Source organism: Trichosurus vulpecula, chromosome 2 (genome assembly GCF_011100635.1).
Source record: "Trichosurus vulpecula isolate mTriVul1 chromosome 2, mTriVul1.pri, whole genome shotgun sequence".
NCBI classification, from domain to species: Eukaryota; Metazoa; Chordata; class Mammalia; order Diprotodontia; family Phalangeridae; genus Trichosurus; species Trichosurus vulpecula.
The window spans coordinates 146,115,385-146,133,652 of record NC_050574.1 but is presented as its reverse complement, the minus strand read 5'-3'; the positions used below and the strand labels follow the sequence as shown (position 1 = coordinate 146,133,652).

At 39.0% G+C, this 18,268-nt stretch overlaps 1 protein-coding gene across 1 annotated transcript; it reads right to left on the bottom strand.

Moving 5' to 3' along the window:
- Positions 1-529: 529 nt before the first annotated feature.
- Positions 530-17,144, bottom strand: MMP7 (matrix metallopeptidase 7). The gene is made up of 6 exons (XM_036743959.1): positions 16,950-17,144; positions 13,790-14,013; positions 13,556-13,704; positions 6,778-6,906; positions 5,505-5,671; positions 530-649 (listed from the first exon to the last, which is right to left on the bottom strand). The coding sequence occupies exons 1-6, from the start codon at positions 17,142-17,144 to the stop codon at positions 530-532; spliced, it is 984 nt and encodes a 327-aa protein (XP_036599854.1).
- Positions 17,145-18,268: the final 1,124 nt, after the last annotated feature.

Sequence of the window (18,268 nt, the reverse complement as noted above, 5' to 3'; positions counted from 1 at the left end):
TCACCAATTGGTAGATGCATATGTGGTAGAGAATTGGGTGCCCCTGTGCATTCAAGAAAATGAGGTCGGGGAGTAGTGTGGTAGAAAGAACATTTAAGCTGGGATTTGGGACACCCAAAGTCTGTTTCTAGTTCTGCAACCAGACTGCTGTGTGATTTGGAGCAAGTCACTTATCCAGCCAGGGCCTCAGTTGTAGGATTCTGTTCTAAGACAAACCTGCCCTTCTTCTGGGCTCAAGCCAAGTCAGTTGTGGTTGTGTTGCTTCCGCTTTGGATGTGACAAGGATCTGAGGATCTGCAGCTCTGATGGTGTTATCAATGACAGGACTATGTGAACGTGAATAAAAAGAATGAGACCAGTCATTCCTGATAATGTGGGCAGGCTATGGCTCAGGTTCTTAGTGCACTTTGTTCCTAGTATGCCCTTAATAAATGTTTGCTGAATAAAATCAATGAGTTACTAAATACAACATTGTGCTTTCATGTCTGAGTTCTTGATTTCCATATAAAGCTATTCATTTAAAAGCATTTCAATTGTCATAGGATTTCATGATAAAATAAAAACGCTTTGGTAGAGCAGGAATGTAGAGTCTGTTGAATGTGTATTTTTCTATTAAGTTTGTAACTGTTCTGAAATTATCTTCTCTTTCCTGTCGAGAAAACAAAGAGAACATTACAACATTGTGTAAAACACAGAGAAAAAAAAATCACAAAGATAAAAACTCAGGGTCTGTCAGACCAGGTAGGCCTGTGGTTCATCCAGCCCAGTGCTATGAATCTGGCAACAGCATAAACACATGCTTCTTGAAAGACCTATCTACCCAGTCACCAGTCTCAACATGGTCAGTCATCCTATTCCTACGCACTTATGTTCCACCAGAAAATTGGCAATTTGGCCTAACAATGTAGAACAGAATCCTTGGGAGTAGGTAGTACAGAGAAAGGTCCTGGCTTGAAATTCTTAAATTCCAACTTAATTGGATTTATGATTTCACTACTTTAGATGCTCTTTCCAATGGTTTTGATTGCAAATTATCCATGCTTGTCCATCCTACATGACTCTTGTCCATAGCCTGTACATTCACAATAGGGTATCCACCCAATGTGCTGGAGGAACCACTCTTGCTGAATTTTCTTTAGTAGCTGGACAGAGGAGAACAGGGCACAGGGTATAGCTAGGCACAGTTATTTTCACCTGCTGTTTCATGTCTCTTCCTACTCTAGTCTATTTTCTACTTAGCTCTCAAATTGATCTTTCTAAAAAGCTGTTTGAACATTTGTTGTTTAGTTGTGTCTGACCCTTCTTGACCCCATTTGTGGTTTTCTTGGCGAAGATACTGGAGTGGTTGGCCGTTTCCTTCTCCAGCTCATTTTACAGATGAGGAACCTGAGGCAAACAGGGTTAAGTGACTTGCCCAAGGTCACATAGTTAGTCTGAGGCCAGATTTGAACTCAGGAAGAGTTCCTGACTGCAGGCCTAGTGTTTTATCCAGTGTGCCACCCAACCACCCTTTGTTTGAATGTGTCACACTTCTATTCAGTAAAATCCAGTGGCTCCTTATTGTTTCCAGGAACAATTATAAAACTTTCTGTCTGACTATTAAAACCCTGTATAACCTGTTCCCTTCCTACCTTCCCTTTTCAGTCTCCTGTATCTTACCGGTACCCTTCTACATATTCTGCAGTCCAAGAACATTGACCTCCTCATTGTTCTCCACTATGACACTCCATCTCCTAACTATAGACATTTTCACTGGCTGTCCCCTATGCTGGGACTCTCTTCCTCCTCATTTCTGCCTCTTCACTTCCTAGGCTTCCTTCAAGTCTCAGCTAGAGTCTCACCTTCTGCTAGAAGCCTTTCTCTGTCTTCTTTAATCTTAATGCCTTCCCTGTGAGACTACCCCAATTTATTCTCTCTCTATCCTGTCTGTACATAGTTGTATGCAAGTTGTCTCCTTAACCTCCTGTGAGCTCCTTGAGCTCATGAACTGTTTTTTTGGCTTTCTTTGTATCCCCAGCTCTTGGCACAATTCCTGGGGCATAGAAGGCACTTAGTATTTGTTGCTTTCTTGTCCATCAGCTGCCTCACAGGCTAGTAGAAGAATATAGGTTGCTGTAAGCACGATACGAGCTGAAGCAATGTGTTATAATGGGAAGAGACTTGGATGAAGAGTCAGAAGGTCTGAGTTCAAGTCACAGCACTAAGAGTTGCTAGTTGTATGACCTTGGATAATTGCTTAACCTAAGTAATAATTTCTTCCTTTGCGAAGTGAGGTTGCCTGCCTTCATTTCCTAGCAAAATTCTAGAATGTGTGTTTTTTTTGCTGCTTCTGTTGCTTTTGCTGTTATTATCATTAGCATCTGGAAAGGGAAGGGCTGATCATTAAGAGCCAGAATAGTTTTATCTAGACTAACCCCAGTCTCTTTTCTTGACAGCATAATCAGACTGGCACATCTAAAGAGGCAGCTACGTGACTCAGTGGATAGAGAGTTGGATCTGAAGCCAGGAAGACCTGAGTTCAAATCGTGATTCATAGGTGTGCTAGCTATATGGGCCTGGGAAAGTCTCTTTTTTTTTTTCCAAGCAAGATAATAGTTTATTAGCAGTGATGTGTATAGCTGTTACCAAGTGGGTCAGACTGGATCCCTCAGTTGAGAGGCAGGAAAGGCAGAGTTCTGGGTGAGTGGGGAATGTCACAGTTGGCTACAGCTGGGAAAAGTGGGTTGGTCTTCAAGAGTGGATGATCATGCCCTTGTGACTGAACTGCCTCTAGTAATCTTGGCTGGAAAATCAAAACCACCACACTCAGGACTACCTGGTTAGTTGTTCCCTTGACAGAAATCAAACCACCCCTAATTTCACAAGGAGAGACAAGGGCAGAAGAATTGTGTTTTGGGGAAGGGCTCAGACTAAGATGGTTTTTGTTTCCAGATAACAATAACAAAAAAAAGTTCCCAGGTTAAACCAGTTAGCAAGCAAATGTTCCAGGGGATGGTTGGAACTGGGAAAGTCTCTTAACCTCTGTTTGCCTCAGTTTTCTCATCTGTAAAATACAAATAATAATACCACCTACCTCCCAGGGTTATTGAGAAGATCAAACGGAATCACATTAGTAAAGTGCTTTATAAACTTTAAAGTCTTATGTAAGTGCTAGTTATTCTTATGTTATTATTATTACATCAGAGGAATGTTGTAGATGTGGTATAATAATATTTCAGCAAAACATATGAAGAGGCGTGGGGAAGGAGATAGTGTAGTCTGGTAGATTTGTAGATGTTTGAATCATTGGCCCCAATGACGGATGGATGTCAACTTGAAGGCAGCTGTCTAGTGGGCATGCATCTCAGGCATCTTTTCTTATTGTGTTTGAACTGTCTATCAGTGACTTGGAGATGAAGCCTAGGTGGCATGCTTTTCAAGTTGCTAATGTCACCAAGCAGGCAGGGATAACTAATACTTTGGACAATAGTACCAGGATTAGAAGGCTCTTGATAGGCAATGACGTTGAATCTCCTAGGATGAGATTTAATGGAGGTACAAGTAGAGCTCTTCATTTGGTTAAAAAAATCAGTCTCTGCCTTCTGGATTCACTATTGAGGAGGTTAACTAGATGTCCCAGAAGAAAGGGAGCATTCCAAAAGCTTGTCATGAACTCAGTGGATCCAGGTTTGGAGCCAAGGCTGGTTGTGATGGCAGCTAACCAACTATACTTCAGTTGCTGTATAAATTCTGGGCATTCTGAATGTGGGAACATGTGCACGGAGAGAAAAGAGGACATTGGTCTTAATCAGTGGAGATGCAAGTCTTATTATGGAGAATTACATCTAGTTAAATTGACACCAAAGAAGTGGTTTCAAAAGCGTAAATAAGGTGGATGAGGCAAGGCTAAGCAATAGTTTGTGTGGAAAAGATCTGGGAGATTTAGTGGGCTACTATAAAGTCAATAGGGGCAGCTAAGTCAAGTAGTGGAGAGAATGTTGGGTCTGGAGGCAGGAAGATTCATCTTCCTGAGTTCAAATCTGGCCTCAGATACTTACTAGCAGTGTGACCCTGGGCAATTAACTTAACCTTGTTTGCCTCAGTTTCCTCATATATAAAATCAGCTGGAGAAAGCAATGACAAATGACTCCAGTATCTCTGCCAAGAAAACCTCAAATGGAGTCATGAAGTGTTGGGCACAGCTGAGCAACGCTACCAACAACAATAAGGTCAGTATGATTCAATGGGGCAATATAGGTGTCCAAAGAGATAATGCGATTTTAGGCATGGTGAGTAGAACAGGGGAGATTGAATTGGGCTATATTCTACTTTGATTAGGACATATTGAAATTATATTTAGTTTTGGATGCTACATTTTAGGGAGAGCATTGACATGTTGAAACATATCCAGAAGAGGGTGATCAGGATGGTGAGTGACCTCCAGACCATGCCATGCGAGGATTGGTGGAAGGAACTGGGGATATTTAGCATGGAGGAGAGAAGAATTGATAGTTATATTTGGAGGACTGTCAAGGCTTGTTTAGCTTGGTTTCAGAGGGCCAAAGACCAGGAATAATGGTAAAAGATTATAGAGAGGCAGGTTTAAGTTTCATGGAATAAAAAGCTTCCTAACAGTTAGAGCCATCCATAACTGCAATGAGAGGCCTAAGAAGGTGGAGGCTGGAAGAGCACTTTTTGGGGATTCCTTATGCATGTATGGGTGGTATTATTCCAGGTAACTTTGAACTGTCAGTCAGTTGGTCAGCTACCATTTATTAAATGCCTACTATGTGGCACTGTGCTAAATGCAGGGGATACAAAGAAAGGCAAAAAACTGCCTGAGCTCAAAGACCCCACAGTTTAATAGGGGAGACAACATGCAAACAACTATGTATAAGCAACTTATACAAAGGATAAATTAGAAATAACCTGCAAAGGATGGCATTCAGATTAAAGAGGGTGGAGAAAGAAGGTGGGACTCTGGCTGAGATTTGAATAAGCCAGGAAAGCTAGGAGATGGAGATGAGGAAGAAGAGCATTCTAGGGATGGAGAAGAGCCAATGAAAATGCCTGGAGTCTGTAAAGGAGGGTTGTGTGTGAAGAAGAACAAGGAGGCCTTGTTCTTGGATCACAGAGCACAAAGAGGAAAACATGGTGTAAGAGGACTGGGAAGGTAGGAAGTTTCCCTGAGTTTCTGTGAAAATTACATTACCTACAGTGTTGTGAGCAAAATTCTATGTAAAGGTGAGCTATTATTGATTTCATCAGTAAGATGTTTTAATTTCATTAAATGATCAAAACATTCATTTATTAAGCATTCTGAATCAATCACTTGAGGTAAAAAAAAATGACTTTGTTAGGTTATATATATCCGCGGTCTCAATGACTAAAAGAAAAAAAATCCCAGGTTGCAGTGCTTACTTTCCAAGTGGATGCCCATTTCTCAGCTTTTCCTCTTCAAGCCTGTCATGAAAATTGCTCTAAAATCCTGACAAATGTGAAATTTTGTATTGAAAATCCTGAACCTCACCATAAAGTTTCTGAATCCCTCTGATGTCATCCGGTGACAGACTGAAGTCCTCTGGGTCTTTGGAGATATAGGTAGGGTACATCACAGCGTCAGGGTCAGAAGAATGACCTAGTCCCAAGGAATGGCCAAGTTCATGAGTAGCAACAAATAAAAAGTTAATTCCTACAATAAAATAAGGGACATCAAATTATTACAAAACCATTATTGTTACAAGTACTACACTATGTTAAATTATTACAATTCAAGAACTTCTCAGAATATAATTCTCAGTTATTTGCAGTATCGATACATATTTTAAAATTTTTAAAACAGAGTTTGAGGGTGGAATTGGAGGAAGAGTGGGGTGGAGTGGGAGCTGCAGCAAACATTGTTTAGGTTTTTTGCCTTTTGTCACTAACCCTGTTTGTCTCACTTTCCTTATCTGTAAAATGAGCTGGAGAAGGAAATGGCAAACCATGTCAGTATCTTTGACAAGAAAATCCCAAAAAGGATCACGAAGAGTCTGAAATGACTGAAATATGACTAAGGAAAAACAACAAATGGATTTATTTCTCATATAGCCCTGTTTCAGGAAGCTAGAAATACAAAGTTTAATTAAGTAGATTGAGTAATCCAGGACATTCAGTTTGGTAACTGAATAAACTCCAGTCAGCTTCTGAGAAAGACATTTAAATAAAAATAACAAATTACTTCCTAAGTTTCACCTCATGGTAAGATGTGAGCCGGTTAGATTGCAAGGTTAAAGGGAGACATCAGAGACTGGGACTGCTTTGCATTTGTCTGACCGTTGACTACTTGATATACAGGGACACCTGAACAGGGAGCCAGGTTGGGGAATGTGAATAGCAGCTCTGCATTTTCTTCTGATCTGGGTTAATATGGTGAAGTTTCACTGGCTTTTTTCCCTACTTTGAAGTGCTACGACTTTCTAGAACATGTCAAACCCAAAGCTCCTGCTACTAAGCTCCCTTCTTATTTGTTACGTTAGAGCCTATCCCACCCCATCTAGGAGAGGGTAAGCACTTTGAGGACAAGAGACTGTACCATTTTTTTTCTTTGTATCACCCAGTACCTTGCCCAGTTCCTGACACGTTGTAGGTACTTAGATGACTGTAGAATTGAATAGGATGTATAATCCCTCTCTCCCATCCCCTTGGTATCATAACTTTCCCATTTTCTGATTTAAATGGCACATTCTAGGTACCCAGTGAGACATTTTGCCTTCAGGTTTTCTACTTTAGGTAGGAAGGAACATGGAAAACCATTACCTAATGTACTGCCATCACTCCATTGTTCATCCTTATCAAAGTGAGCATCTCCTCCTAATCCTGCTCCTGGTGCAAATGCATGAGCCAGGGTTCCTCCTGGTCCATCAAATGGATTGTAGTCCCCATGAACTAAGGAAAAAAAAAACAACAGTCATTGGCCTGCTTAAGAAGACAGGAATTAGTATTAAACTACTTTTTTGACCTATGGAAATATTCCATTGATTGAATCTATGTAGCTAGAGACTCAAACATGGTATAGTGGAGTGGGCATTGAGCTTAAAGCCTGAAGACTGGAGGCAGCCTGGTAGAACTGGATGATCCCTAGATTTGAGCCTCAGTTCCTTCATCTGTAAAATAAGGCAGCTAAATCAGATCACTTTTAGGGCCCCTTCCAGCTCTAAATCTATGATTTCCCAATTCTATGGTCTGAATAGGATTCCTTGGCTCTATCACTTACTAGTTATAATACCCTGAGCAAACCATCTCAAATCTGGAAGCCTCTATCTTCTCATCTGTGAAGTCAGAATACTATCTACCTACCCTAGCTCTTTCCAAGGATAATCTTTATGTTTTTGCTCCAGACATGTGATTGTATTAGGCAGGGAATTCCTTCCCCATACAGACCAGTAGCTACTTTGTAATTAGAGCTGCTTTGGGCACTCTCTAGAGGTTAAGTGGTTTGCCTAGTTCGCAAGGCCGGTATGTGTCAATCAATTAATCAATTAATGAGCTAATTAACAGACCTTCAGTAAGCATTTATTACGGGCCAGGCACTGTGCTAAGTGTTAGCAAGACAGAAAAAGCAAGATAGAACTTGATCCCAGGTCTTCCTGACTCTGAGGCCAACTCTCAACCCACTATATCATGCTGCCTCTTCATGGATTAAATATATTTGTATCTCTATCTGTCCATATCTTTATCGGTATCTGTCTCCATATCTATCCATATCCATGTCTAGATCTATAATCATTATCTCTCTTTCTCTGTATCTATAGCCACATCACTGTATAGATGTATATTCATATGTTCAATAATAATTATAATATCTAACATCTATATAGTGCTTACTATGTTCTAGGCAATATGCTAAGTGCCTTATGATTATTAACTCACTTGCTACTCATAGCAACCCTGGGAAGCAGGTGCTTTTATTATTTCCATTTTCCTGATGAAGAAACTGAGGCGAACAAAAGTTAAGACACTTGTCTAAGGTTACAGAGTGAGCCAAGTGTTTGAGGCAGGATTTGAACTCAGGTTTTTCTGATTCCAGTCTAAGCACTCTATCCACTATGCCACCTAGCTGCCATGCACACACACATACACACACTTACACATACACACACTTGTGTGTATATGTACATAGATATATATGAATAGGATGCAAGTTATCTCTATGTGTGTATATACATATATATGAAAACAGGATACATGATACCTCTGTGTATGTGTATACATATATATATATATACACACACACACACACATACCTACATATATATATATATATATATATATATATATATATATATACATATGAGGCAGCTAGCTGGCATGCACACATATGTATGTGTGTATAGTTAGGTAAAAGTAAGCAGTTATTGCCATTGGTATTCCAGGGGTAGAAAAATGTGTCTTGTCTTAAGCAATTAGGATTACCCACAAGCAGTCGGTTGCACATACTAGGTTTTACAACAAACCATATGTGTTATCAGGGAGGGATGGAAGGAATAAACATTTATTAAGCATCTACTATGTGCCAAGCATTATACTAAATACTTTACAAATAGTATCTCATTTGATCCAGCCTTATGAGGTAGGTGCTATTATCCTGCCCATTTTACAGTTGAGGAAACTGAGGCAGAGAGAGGTTGAGTGACTTGCCCAGGGTCATACGCCTGGTAAGTGTCTGAGGCTAGTTTTGATTTCAGGTCTTCTTCACTCCAGGTTGAATGTTCTATCCCCTGTGCCATCTAACTCATTCGGTGATAGTTTTCTCATCAAGCAGATCAACATAGAATATAGGAACTTTGTTTTATTAAGATATTTGCATGTGTAGAACAGTGCTAGAGATGCGGAAGGAATAATGGAATGTGAGAGCAAGGTTATTGGGCTATGCTTTTTTTTCCTCAGAAAGAAAATACAACATGGTCTTGTATGTTGTTATATGTCCCTTTTTGTACATGTCATGTATGAACTTGGTGCTCCAAGTAGACTAATACTTTCTTTCTTCTCAAAGACCTAACTTTAAACCCAGTTCACTCTGGAGTTCATGGATTGGACCACAACAGGTCGCTGCCCAAATTCCACTTAATGACTATATTTTAGGCCCTCCTGGCTCAGAGTCAATGTCAATAGTAACTGTTTCTCTTTTCACCAGCAACCCTGAGAGTCTTCCCCTCCCAGTTTGATTTTTTTAAATTAAATGGGTCATCCCTTGACTCACTTCTTTAAGAGACCTATTCACTAAAAGTGAGAACCTGAAAAAGCCTTAGCCTAAAAGGGCCAGGGTCTCCCAATTCATCCTTGGCCATCTCCAGTTGTCCTGGTGAATATCAGGCCACTGGACCCAGATGGCTCTGGAGGAGAAAGTGAGGCTGTGACCTTGCACAGACCTCCCTCACTCAAATCAAAGTCAACTGCAAGTCATGTCATCATTTCCCTGATGTCACGGTCCTCTTCAAGAATGAGGGCCAAACACATGAACTTTCCTTAGAGCAGTTGGGTTCTTTGGAAAGTGTATTGATACTTTTACATTACTAAGGCATCATTTGGCACAAAGTTCATAACATCACAAAATTTTAGAGATTATCTAATCTAACCTTCTAATCTTATGGTTAAGAATACTAAGATTGGGGAAATGACTTGCTTAAAGACACATGGCATGAGTACTAGAGTTGGGATTCGAGCACAGGTGTTGTTTCTCAGTCCAATGCTCCTGAAATGCCTTAGTTGCTAATCTATTTCCCAAGCTCATTGGGGGTTAAAAGGACTATAAATTATTACTAATATTGACTGGAAACATTAGGTAATTGGTGACTTATGGTGAATATCTGGAGGGGAGGATTTTTGATATTTATCTGCATTTATATTCCTGGAGGTAAGTATTTTTAGAGACTGGCAGGTGGGTAGAATGCTAGCCTTGGAGCCAGAAGACTTGAGGTCATGTCCAGCTTCAGACATTTACTAGCTGTGTGACTCTGATTAAAGGACTCAATTTTGGTTTATCTCAATTTCCTTATCTATAAAATGAGGATAAAATAGAACCTACCTCCTAGGGTTATTGTCAAGGTCAAATGTGTTTATCTATGAAACATGCTTTGCCAAATATAAAAGTGCTATATAAATTTTAGCTATTATTTAGAATTGGGTCAGGGACTTTCATCTGAACTTAAGCAGATTTCTATCATTCCTTTAAAGTTCAATTTAAATGCCACCTCATCTATGAAGTCTTTGCCTGATTCCTTCATTCAGAGACAACTTTTCCTCCCCTTTTGACCTTAACAAATCATTTAAAAAATCAAGGAGGCAAGGCGATCTTGGTGGTTAGAGCGTTGGGGGGAGTCAGGCAGACTTGAGTTTAAACTTAGGCTCCAATACTCAGGCAAGTCACGCAAACCGTCTCCTCAACTGTAAAATGAAGATGATAATAGAATCTGCCTCCCAGGGTTGTTGTGAGGATCTTATGACATGTTTGAAAAGTACTTAACACAGCACCTGGCACACATAAATGCTAGCTATTATTATATACTTTTAATGTTTAATAATATGTAATTATTATGCATCTCTCTTACGTGTTATTGCTGTTGTTCAGTCACCTCTTCAGTCAGGTCGGACTCTTCCTGACCCCATTGGGGTTTTCTTGGCAAAGATACTGGAATGGTTTGCCATTTCCTTCTCTAGCTTATTTTATAGATGAGGAACTGAGGCAAACAGGGTTAAGGGTCGCACAGCTAGTAAGCATCTGAGGCCAGATTTGAACTCAGGAAGATGAGTCTTCTTGACTTCCTGACTCCAGGATTAGCACTCTCTCCATCTGGTACTTATCACATATTATTTCTTATTATAGTCTTGTGTTATTAAGCTGTATGAGAAAAGAACCCTTGTCTTAGCTAAACTTTATTATCTTCTCCATTTTCTAGTATAGTTCTCTGCAAACAGTAGGTAATTAGTAAATATATGCTGAATTAAATTTTGGTTATTGAACATCACAAATATTACATCATTAATGGCTTTCTTTGTCTTTATGATACTGTAGCTAAAGTTCAAAGTGAACTAGTTAATGTCAGCTAATACATATTAAAAAAATAATTTTTTTGGATAGCTTTGCAATTTTGTGATATAGGGAATTCCTGTTGAAGAACTTCTATCAATTCAGATCGGCACTTTCTCTTTACCCGTAGGCATGGAAAACTACCTCCAGAACACAGAGGTTAAGTGACTTTCCCAGGGTCACACCAGTGGTAGGTGGGAGAGATAAGATTGAAATCCAGCTCTCCTTGGCTAAGTGACTGTGTCTCCAGCCACTATTCCATGCTCTCTCTCAATATACACATTAACTTTATTTACTTGACCATTCAATCTTGAAGAATCTAGATCAAGTCGCATCATTTGAGACCAACAAATATTGGCAATTCATGTGTATGGGTGGCATCTTTCTATCCTGTTCATGTTAAAAATTCTTGTTAGTAATCACATTTAATGTTGATACTAAACAGCCTGGAACTGATAAAGAGATAGCATGGTATAGTGGATAATATAATAATAATTGACATTTACATAGCATATTGTGGTAAATAAAATGTTTTACCTAATCTCATTTGATAGAATGCTGGAATTGAAGTCACAAAGATCTGGATTCAAATCCTGCCTCTCCTATCTGTATGACCCTGGGCAAGTCACTTAATATTTATTAGCCTCAGTCAACTCTGTTAAATTTTATAATTGTAAGTTAGTTTATAACTGCAAGTTTGTAAATGTTATAACTGTAAGTTATAAAGTTATACTCCATAAGTTAATTAAACTACCACACTAATGAAAGAGAATGTTGGTGCATTAGCCAAACAATGTACTTTCTTTCCTTGTGGCCTGTTGAAATATAACAACTGTTGATCAGAAGGGCTGTTATTGTAATTTAATAAAACAGAAAAGTTATGACTGTAATGTGGGTTGTAGAAATACATATACACATGTCTATTCCTAGCTTGCTTTTGGCTAGCTGTGTGTGACTTAGTATTTGGGTGCACTGAATATGATGAGACCTGGATGCTGCTGGTCATGTCATGTATCCAATCCTGAAAGGACTTGGCATTTTGGTATAACATTACAAACCCTGAGTGTCACCTTCATTCCCCTTCCTGGCTGTGACAGGGACTGGGGAGTGATGGGCTACTGAGAGTTAAGAGAGGAGATGCTTTCTCTCCCCTCTCTCCCCCTCTGTCTTCCTCTTCCAGTTTCCCTTCTTTTGTCTTCTCTCTTTCTTTCTTCCCCCTTTCTCTTTGACGCTCCATATAGCATCATATAATCCTGAGACTTCCAGTCAGGAGTGAGGAAGGATGAGCCCTTCTTTATTATAGCCTCATGGTGACCTCAACCACATGGTAACTAATGCTGGGGACTCAACTAAGTGAACTTGTGCCTGGGCTCTTGTCTGTTTTTTTCCACTTCTGTGTTTGTTGTTTTGTTCTTTCCTGGTTTTAATGAAGGAATATCTAACCCTTAGATGACCGTGTCCAGGTTTATAGGAGACCTTGTTAGTCTGAGGGATTTGAGTCCTTTTGGTTGGAACTGAATGGTGGTAAGAGGAGGAGTTCTCAGCAATTGCTTTAGTGTTTAGTTCTTGGAGAAGAAGACCATCAACAAGAGGATCAGTCTAAGCTTGTCCTTTTTTGTCAGAAGTCATATACTGAGAGTTGTGTGGACAGTGCGGATCCAAGGTGAAATGAAATGTAAAAGCCTTAATCAGTAGTCCCACAAACTGCTTTAGTTTTAGATGGTTTTGAGTATCAACTTTTTGGCTAAATATGGTAGTTAGCACTGCTTTTTGTCTAATTCAAGTCTTACTGTCAATGTGCACTTGTCTTAGCATTACTTTTGTATGAAGGAAATGAACACCTATCAAATATCTGATTCTTATTGTACATTCAATACCTTCCTACTTTCCTGTCGTGGGAAACCCTAGATCTGAGGTTAACCCTAAGCCATATGTAAATTATCTCCAGGACCCCAGGGTTATGGTTAAAAAAAAACACACCAAAGATTGTGAAAAAAAGGGAGCATAGACTCTCCTTTGAAATCAGACTCCTCCAAGACTGAAATTGGTTTTGACTATGTTCCTGGGTTTTAGGGCATAGGACTTCCTTAGATAGGTAGAGTAGGCTTTGACCCTAGCCTGTGTTGAACCAGCAGTGGTTTCTCAATGTTATAACAGCATTTAGGAAAATGTTTAAAATACTGATTTGTTGTCTGCTTTAGGATGGTAGGAGAATTATGAGAGTGATGACAAAAAAAGGAAATAAATTTTAAAATCTTAATGAAACATTGAGAAAATATACACAGTAGAAAAAAGGGAAGTTCAGGAAAAAATCACAGACCAGCATAGCAATATTTTAATTAGTGTTAAATTAATTTGTTAAAAATAGCCGAATGTATTTGAGACACATAATTTCACATGCAAATCTCTTCTGTTCTTCATATGTGGAAATGATTGTATTTATTGATGTCTATTAAGTTCATTATAAAAATGGAAAAAAATGGATGTGCTTAAAAGGATCAGCCTTACCTCCTCTGGCAAAACCAATAATAATATCTGCATTTCCTCTCCTCACTTTCCTGAAGGTCAGTGTTGAAACTTTGCTCCACATGTCAAGAGCCTTCTCTACTAAATGATCCACTGTTGATGGCAGCAGGTCTTGAGTATAAGAGACAACCCTGGTAGCCAGATAAGAAAGCAATATTTGATAGCTTATAAAATGTTTTTTATTGCTTTGCCAAAGTGAACTAAAGTAAAACTAACCTGTAGGTCACCACTTTGGAAAGCCATTTGGGTCTCCCAGGAAACAAACGGAATTCTGCAATATCAGGTACTCCACATCTAGGTTTCTGAATTATTTCCATGGTATTGGTGTTTAAAATTCCTGTTTGTGGAAGGCCAAAGAATTTTTGCATTTCTTTTATTTTGTCTTCTAAACTGTTTATTCGTGCTTCAGGATCATATGAATAGAAGTTTTTGAGATATTCCTGTTATGGGGAATGAAAGTAATTTCTTTTACTATTTCTTGTCCATTTTAAGCTGAGCTGCCCAGCTGGCATTGCCCCCAAATCTTAGTTCACTAAGAGGAGCAAGGAAAAGCTATTTGCTTTAAAAATCCAGGATTTGATCACAGTTGTTATGTTTTTCCTTCGTATTGGGAGTTGCCTATTAGCCAAAGAATAAATCATCGACTAAAAAACCAACCAACAAAATAGTTTGTTTCACCCCTTTGGTAGCCACAGGACATAATCATTAGATGGCCTCCACAAAAAAGACCCCAAACAACAAAACAACAAAAAACCAAAAACGTAAAAACTTTTCCCCAATCCCTCTTGAGATTTATTCATTTATTTTCTAAAGCTACATCGATTTAAAAAAATACTACTTACATAGCTACATTTGTATATTTAGATAAATATATATTTGCAGAATACATTTTTGATTCATTTCTCTGTTTTACAAGTGGCTGAAAATTGGCTACTTTGTAGTTAAGAATAATAATAATAATAACAATAAAACTTGCATTTATTTAGCACCTTTGACTTTTTTAAGAGGGATTAGATTTATTCTGCTTTGCCTCAAAGAGTAGAACTAAGAAGAATGGTGGAAACTGTTGGAAGGCAGATTTAGGGTTGACGTAAGAAAAAACTTCCTAATTATTAGAATGACCTAAAAAAGGAATTGGCTTCTTAGGGAGGTAAGAGGTTGTACTTAGCTAGAGGTCTTCAATCAATCATAGAGGGTGCATGCTGGATCAGAGGATTCTGAGGGCCCTTCTGAGATTTTATGATTCTGTGCTGGGCTTCTTACCCACATATCTCTCAAGCCTTCAGAACCACCCCAAAGGTATTGAGGTGTGACTGCTCCAAAGTATTCCTTAACAGCTAGGTGGCACAGTGAGTGGAGCCCTGGAGTCAGGAGGACCTGAGTTCAAATCTGACCTCAGACACTTGACACACTTACTAGCTGTGTGACCTTGGGCGAGTCACTTGACCTCAATTACCCTGCCTTCCCCCCTCACAAAAAACCAAAGTGAACTTTAACCTTCCTTAACTGGGGGGTTAAGAAACACTTGCTATAGCCCACAGATCCCTTATGATGAGATTGGCCCTGACACCCAACTGGCACTAGGTTTCCAGAGTGCCTTTAAGGGAATACATTGATTCCAGGGTTTCTCTGCAAGTTCTAGATCACTGAGAACATATTTTGTTGGATCTAAACTGGGAGCCCCCCAGGATTTCCTCCTCCCCATCTCTTCCCCCACCAGGAGCATTTGCAGTGTTATCAGTGTTTTAGAAAATCTTACATGCTGCTATGCATTGGTAATCATACCTTACATTTACATAGCAATTTACTATTAAAAATATTATAAAAATATTAAAAATATTATCCCATATATGATCTCATTAGATCCTCACCACAATCCTATGAAATAAGGAAAGTTTAATTGTCTCCATTAAATCTCAAAAGTGACATTACTTTCTCAAGACCATACAGCAAATACATGATAGGGCCAGGACTTGAACCCAGATCTTCTGACTCCAGACCCAGTACTCTTTCTATGCTATAAGGAAAATGAGGGATGATAGTTTTTTTTCATTAAATCAGAGGCTAATAGTTTATTAGTAGCCAGGTGCTAATGCACTCAGCTTGGAGTTAGGAAGACTGGAATTCAGATCTGGCCTCAGACACTTGTTAGTCAGTAAGGCAGTCAATAAGCATTTATTAAGATAAAATACCTACTTTATGCCAGGCATTGTGCTAAGCACTCTCAAGGAGAGAGACAACATGCAAACAACTGCATACAAACAAATATATGTACACATACATTTTATATATATATATGTATATATATACATATGTTATATATGTATACATACACATACATTATATATGTATATATGCACATACATTTTATGTATATACATGATATATTAGAAATAATTAGCAGAGGGAAGGCACTAGTATTAAGAGGGATTGGCAAAGACTTCTTGTAGAAGTAAGATTTTATCTGGGACTTGAAGGAAGTAAGGGAAGCCAAGAATCAGAGATGGGGGGGGGAAGGGAAAGAGAGAGAGAGAGAGAGAGAGAGAGAGAGAGAGAGAGAGAGAGAGAGAGAGAGAGAAAGAATGAATTGGTTCTGGGCATGGGGGACAGGCAATAAAAATGCTTGGAGTCAGAGGATGGAGTGTTGTGTTTGAGGAATAACAAGGAGACCACTGCCACTGGATCTCATAGTAAAGGGAAGGGAATTTAATTATTATTGAATAAGATATGGTCTGGACCTATGATTTCACCGGTATTGGGAAAGAACTCACGTGTAAGAAAATTCCCTTTATCAAAACAAGTTGGTACCTTCTCTGCAGTCTGTAGTCTTGCTTAGAATGGCTTAGAACATTGAGAAGTTAATTAACTTGCCAGAGGTCACACAATCATCGTGTATTGGATATGAGACTTGAGCCAAGATCTCCATGGTTCTGAGGCTGGTTCTTTACTCACTATATTATGCTGGCCCTCTAATGCATACTTTTTCTTTGACATCAAAAGTTTCCTTAAATTAATATAGTTTTACTCTCCAGCTTCCCTTAATAGTTCTATGACAACCCAACCCTGAGGCACAGGAAGGTTCAAAGATGGGCCTGAATAACTTTCAATCCATTTTGGACAAGCTGTGCCAATCTATTTTCCAAGTAGAAAGCGATAATAAAATAAGTTCTGGCCTATTTATCATTAAATTACAGTTTCACGGATTGTAGTATTAAAGGAAACAATGCCCAACAGATCACACACTGTGTTCTATGCAAAGAAATGTAACAGGACAAACAGTACTGCTAAATGGACCCAGAGCATCTTGGCACAAATATTCTTAGTAGTATCTCCTTTGAGTTAATAAAGGCTCAGGAAAGAAAATGCAGGCACCTACCCGTGCTTTTCCCCATTGTTGGTCATTCATTTTTCCAGCTTCCCGGGGCAGTGGAAAAGCGAGGCAGCACGTCAAGAGACTCAGAGTGCACAATGCGGAGTAGTGCATGATTGCTCTGAGGAAACTACCGTTCGCAGTCCTATGGTTGGTGCAGTAATTGCTGATCCAGCCTGGGATGTTTATATAGTTTCTCATCCTGAATGTGTCAATAGGTGACTCATTTTTAAAATGCTTTCTCTTGCTCATCTGTTTCTTTAGATTTCTCAATTTTTTTTTCTAATGGAAATGAGGAAGCGTTAGGTTTAGTCTATATTTGTTTTTCAAAAGTTTTTTTTTCTCCCCTTTCCTCCCTGTCAGCTTTATAGCGTCAGCCAATTATATTGGCTCAGGTTTGTTTTTCCTAATTAAATAAACAGGTACCAACTTTAGGACAATCTTCTCCCCTCCCACTCATATACATTTAGAAAGAGAAGGTTAGGTTGGGGAAATTGGAATAGTATGAATTGATTCCTTTAGTCACTGAAGAATTATTTATTGTGAGTTAATATGTTTATCCATTTTGGGTTTCCTTATCCAAAGCAAAGAAAACTGTTTCCCTCAAGTGTCACTGTGATTATGCTATTCCCTTTCTGAGAAGCCTACAATGGCTCCCAGGTGTCTCTGGAATTAAATGAACACTCACATTCATGAATGTGAATATCCTTTTCCAACTGGTCCCCCTTTACCTGACAGACCTCTTCTAGAACACCAAGACTTCCTAAAACTCTTCCTCTTACCTGGCATAATCTTCCTCCATCTCATTGCCAAAACATGTATATTCCTCTCTTTCAAATCTGTTTTGGAAGCTTTGCTTCTCAATGGACACTTTCTGTCTAGCTTGAGTCAGTTTAATTCCTCCAGGTCCTATGGACTGTGGTACCTGGTTACATCCCTTGTTGTACAGTATTTGGATCATGTTCTGTTTGTCTTCTCTCCTCCCCTGGTCTGTAAATTCCTCTCTTCTTCTCTGGTCTATAGATTTTACCCTTCTTCCTTGGTCTGTAAGTTCCTGTAGCATCTATGACTGTGGAAAGCTACAATCCACTAAAATACAGCAAAATGGAAATGTCACATCATTTATATGCCTCCGAATATCAGGATGTTGGTCCTTGTCATAGAGTTGATTAGATGGATATGATCTTTTCATAGGAGTAGCAGCACAATACAGTGACTGAACTTAACATTAGAAGGGGGAGGAAGGAGAAGGGGATAAACATTTATACAGCTTTTACTGTGTGCTAGGCTCTGTGCTAAGTGCTTTATAAATATTAACTCATTTG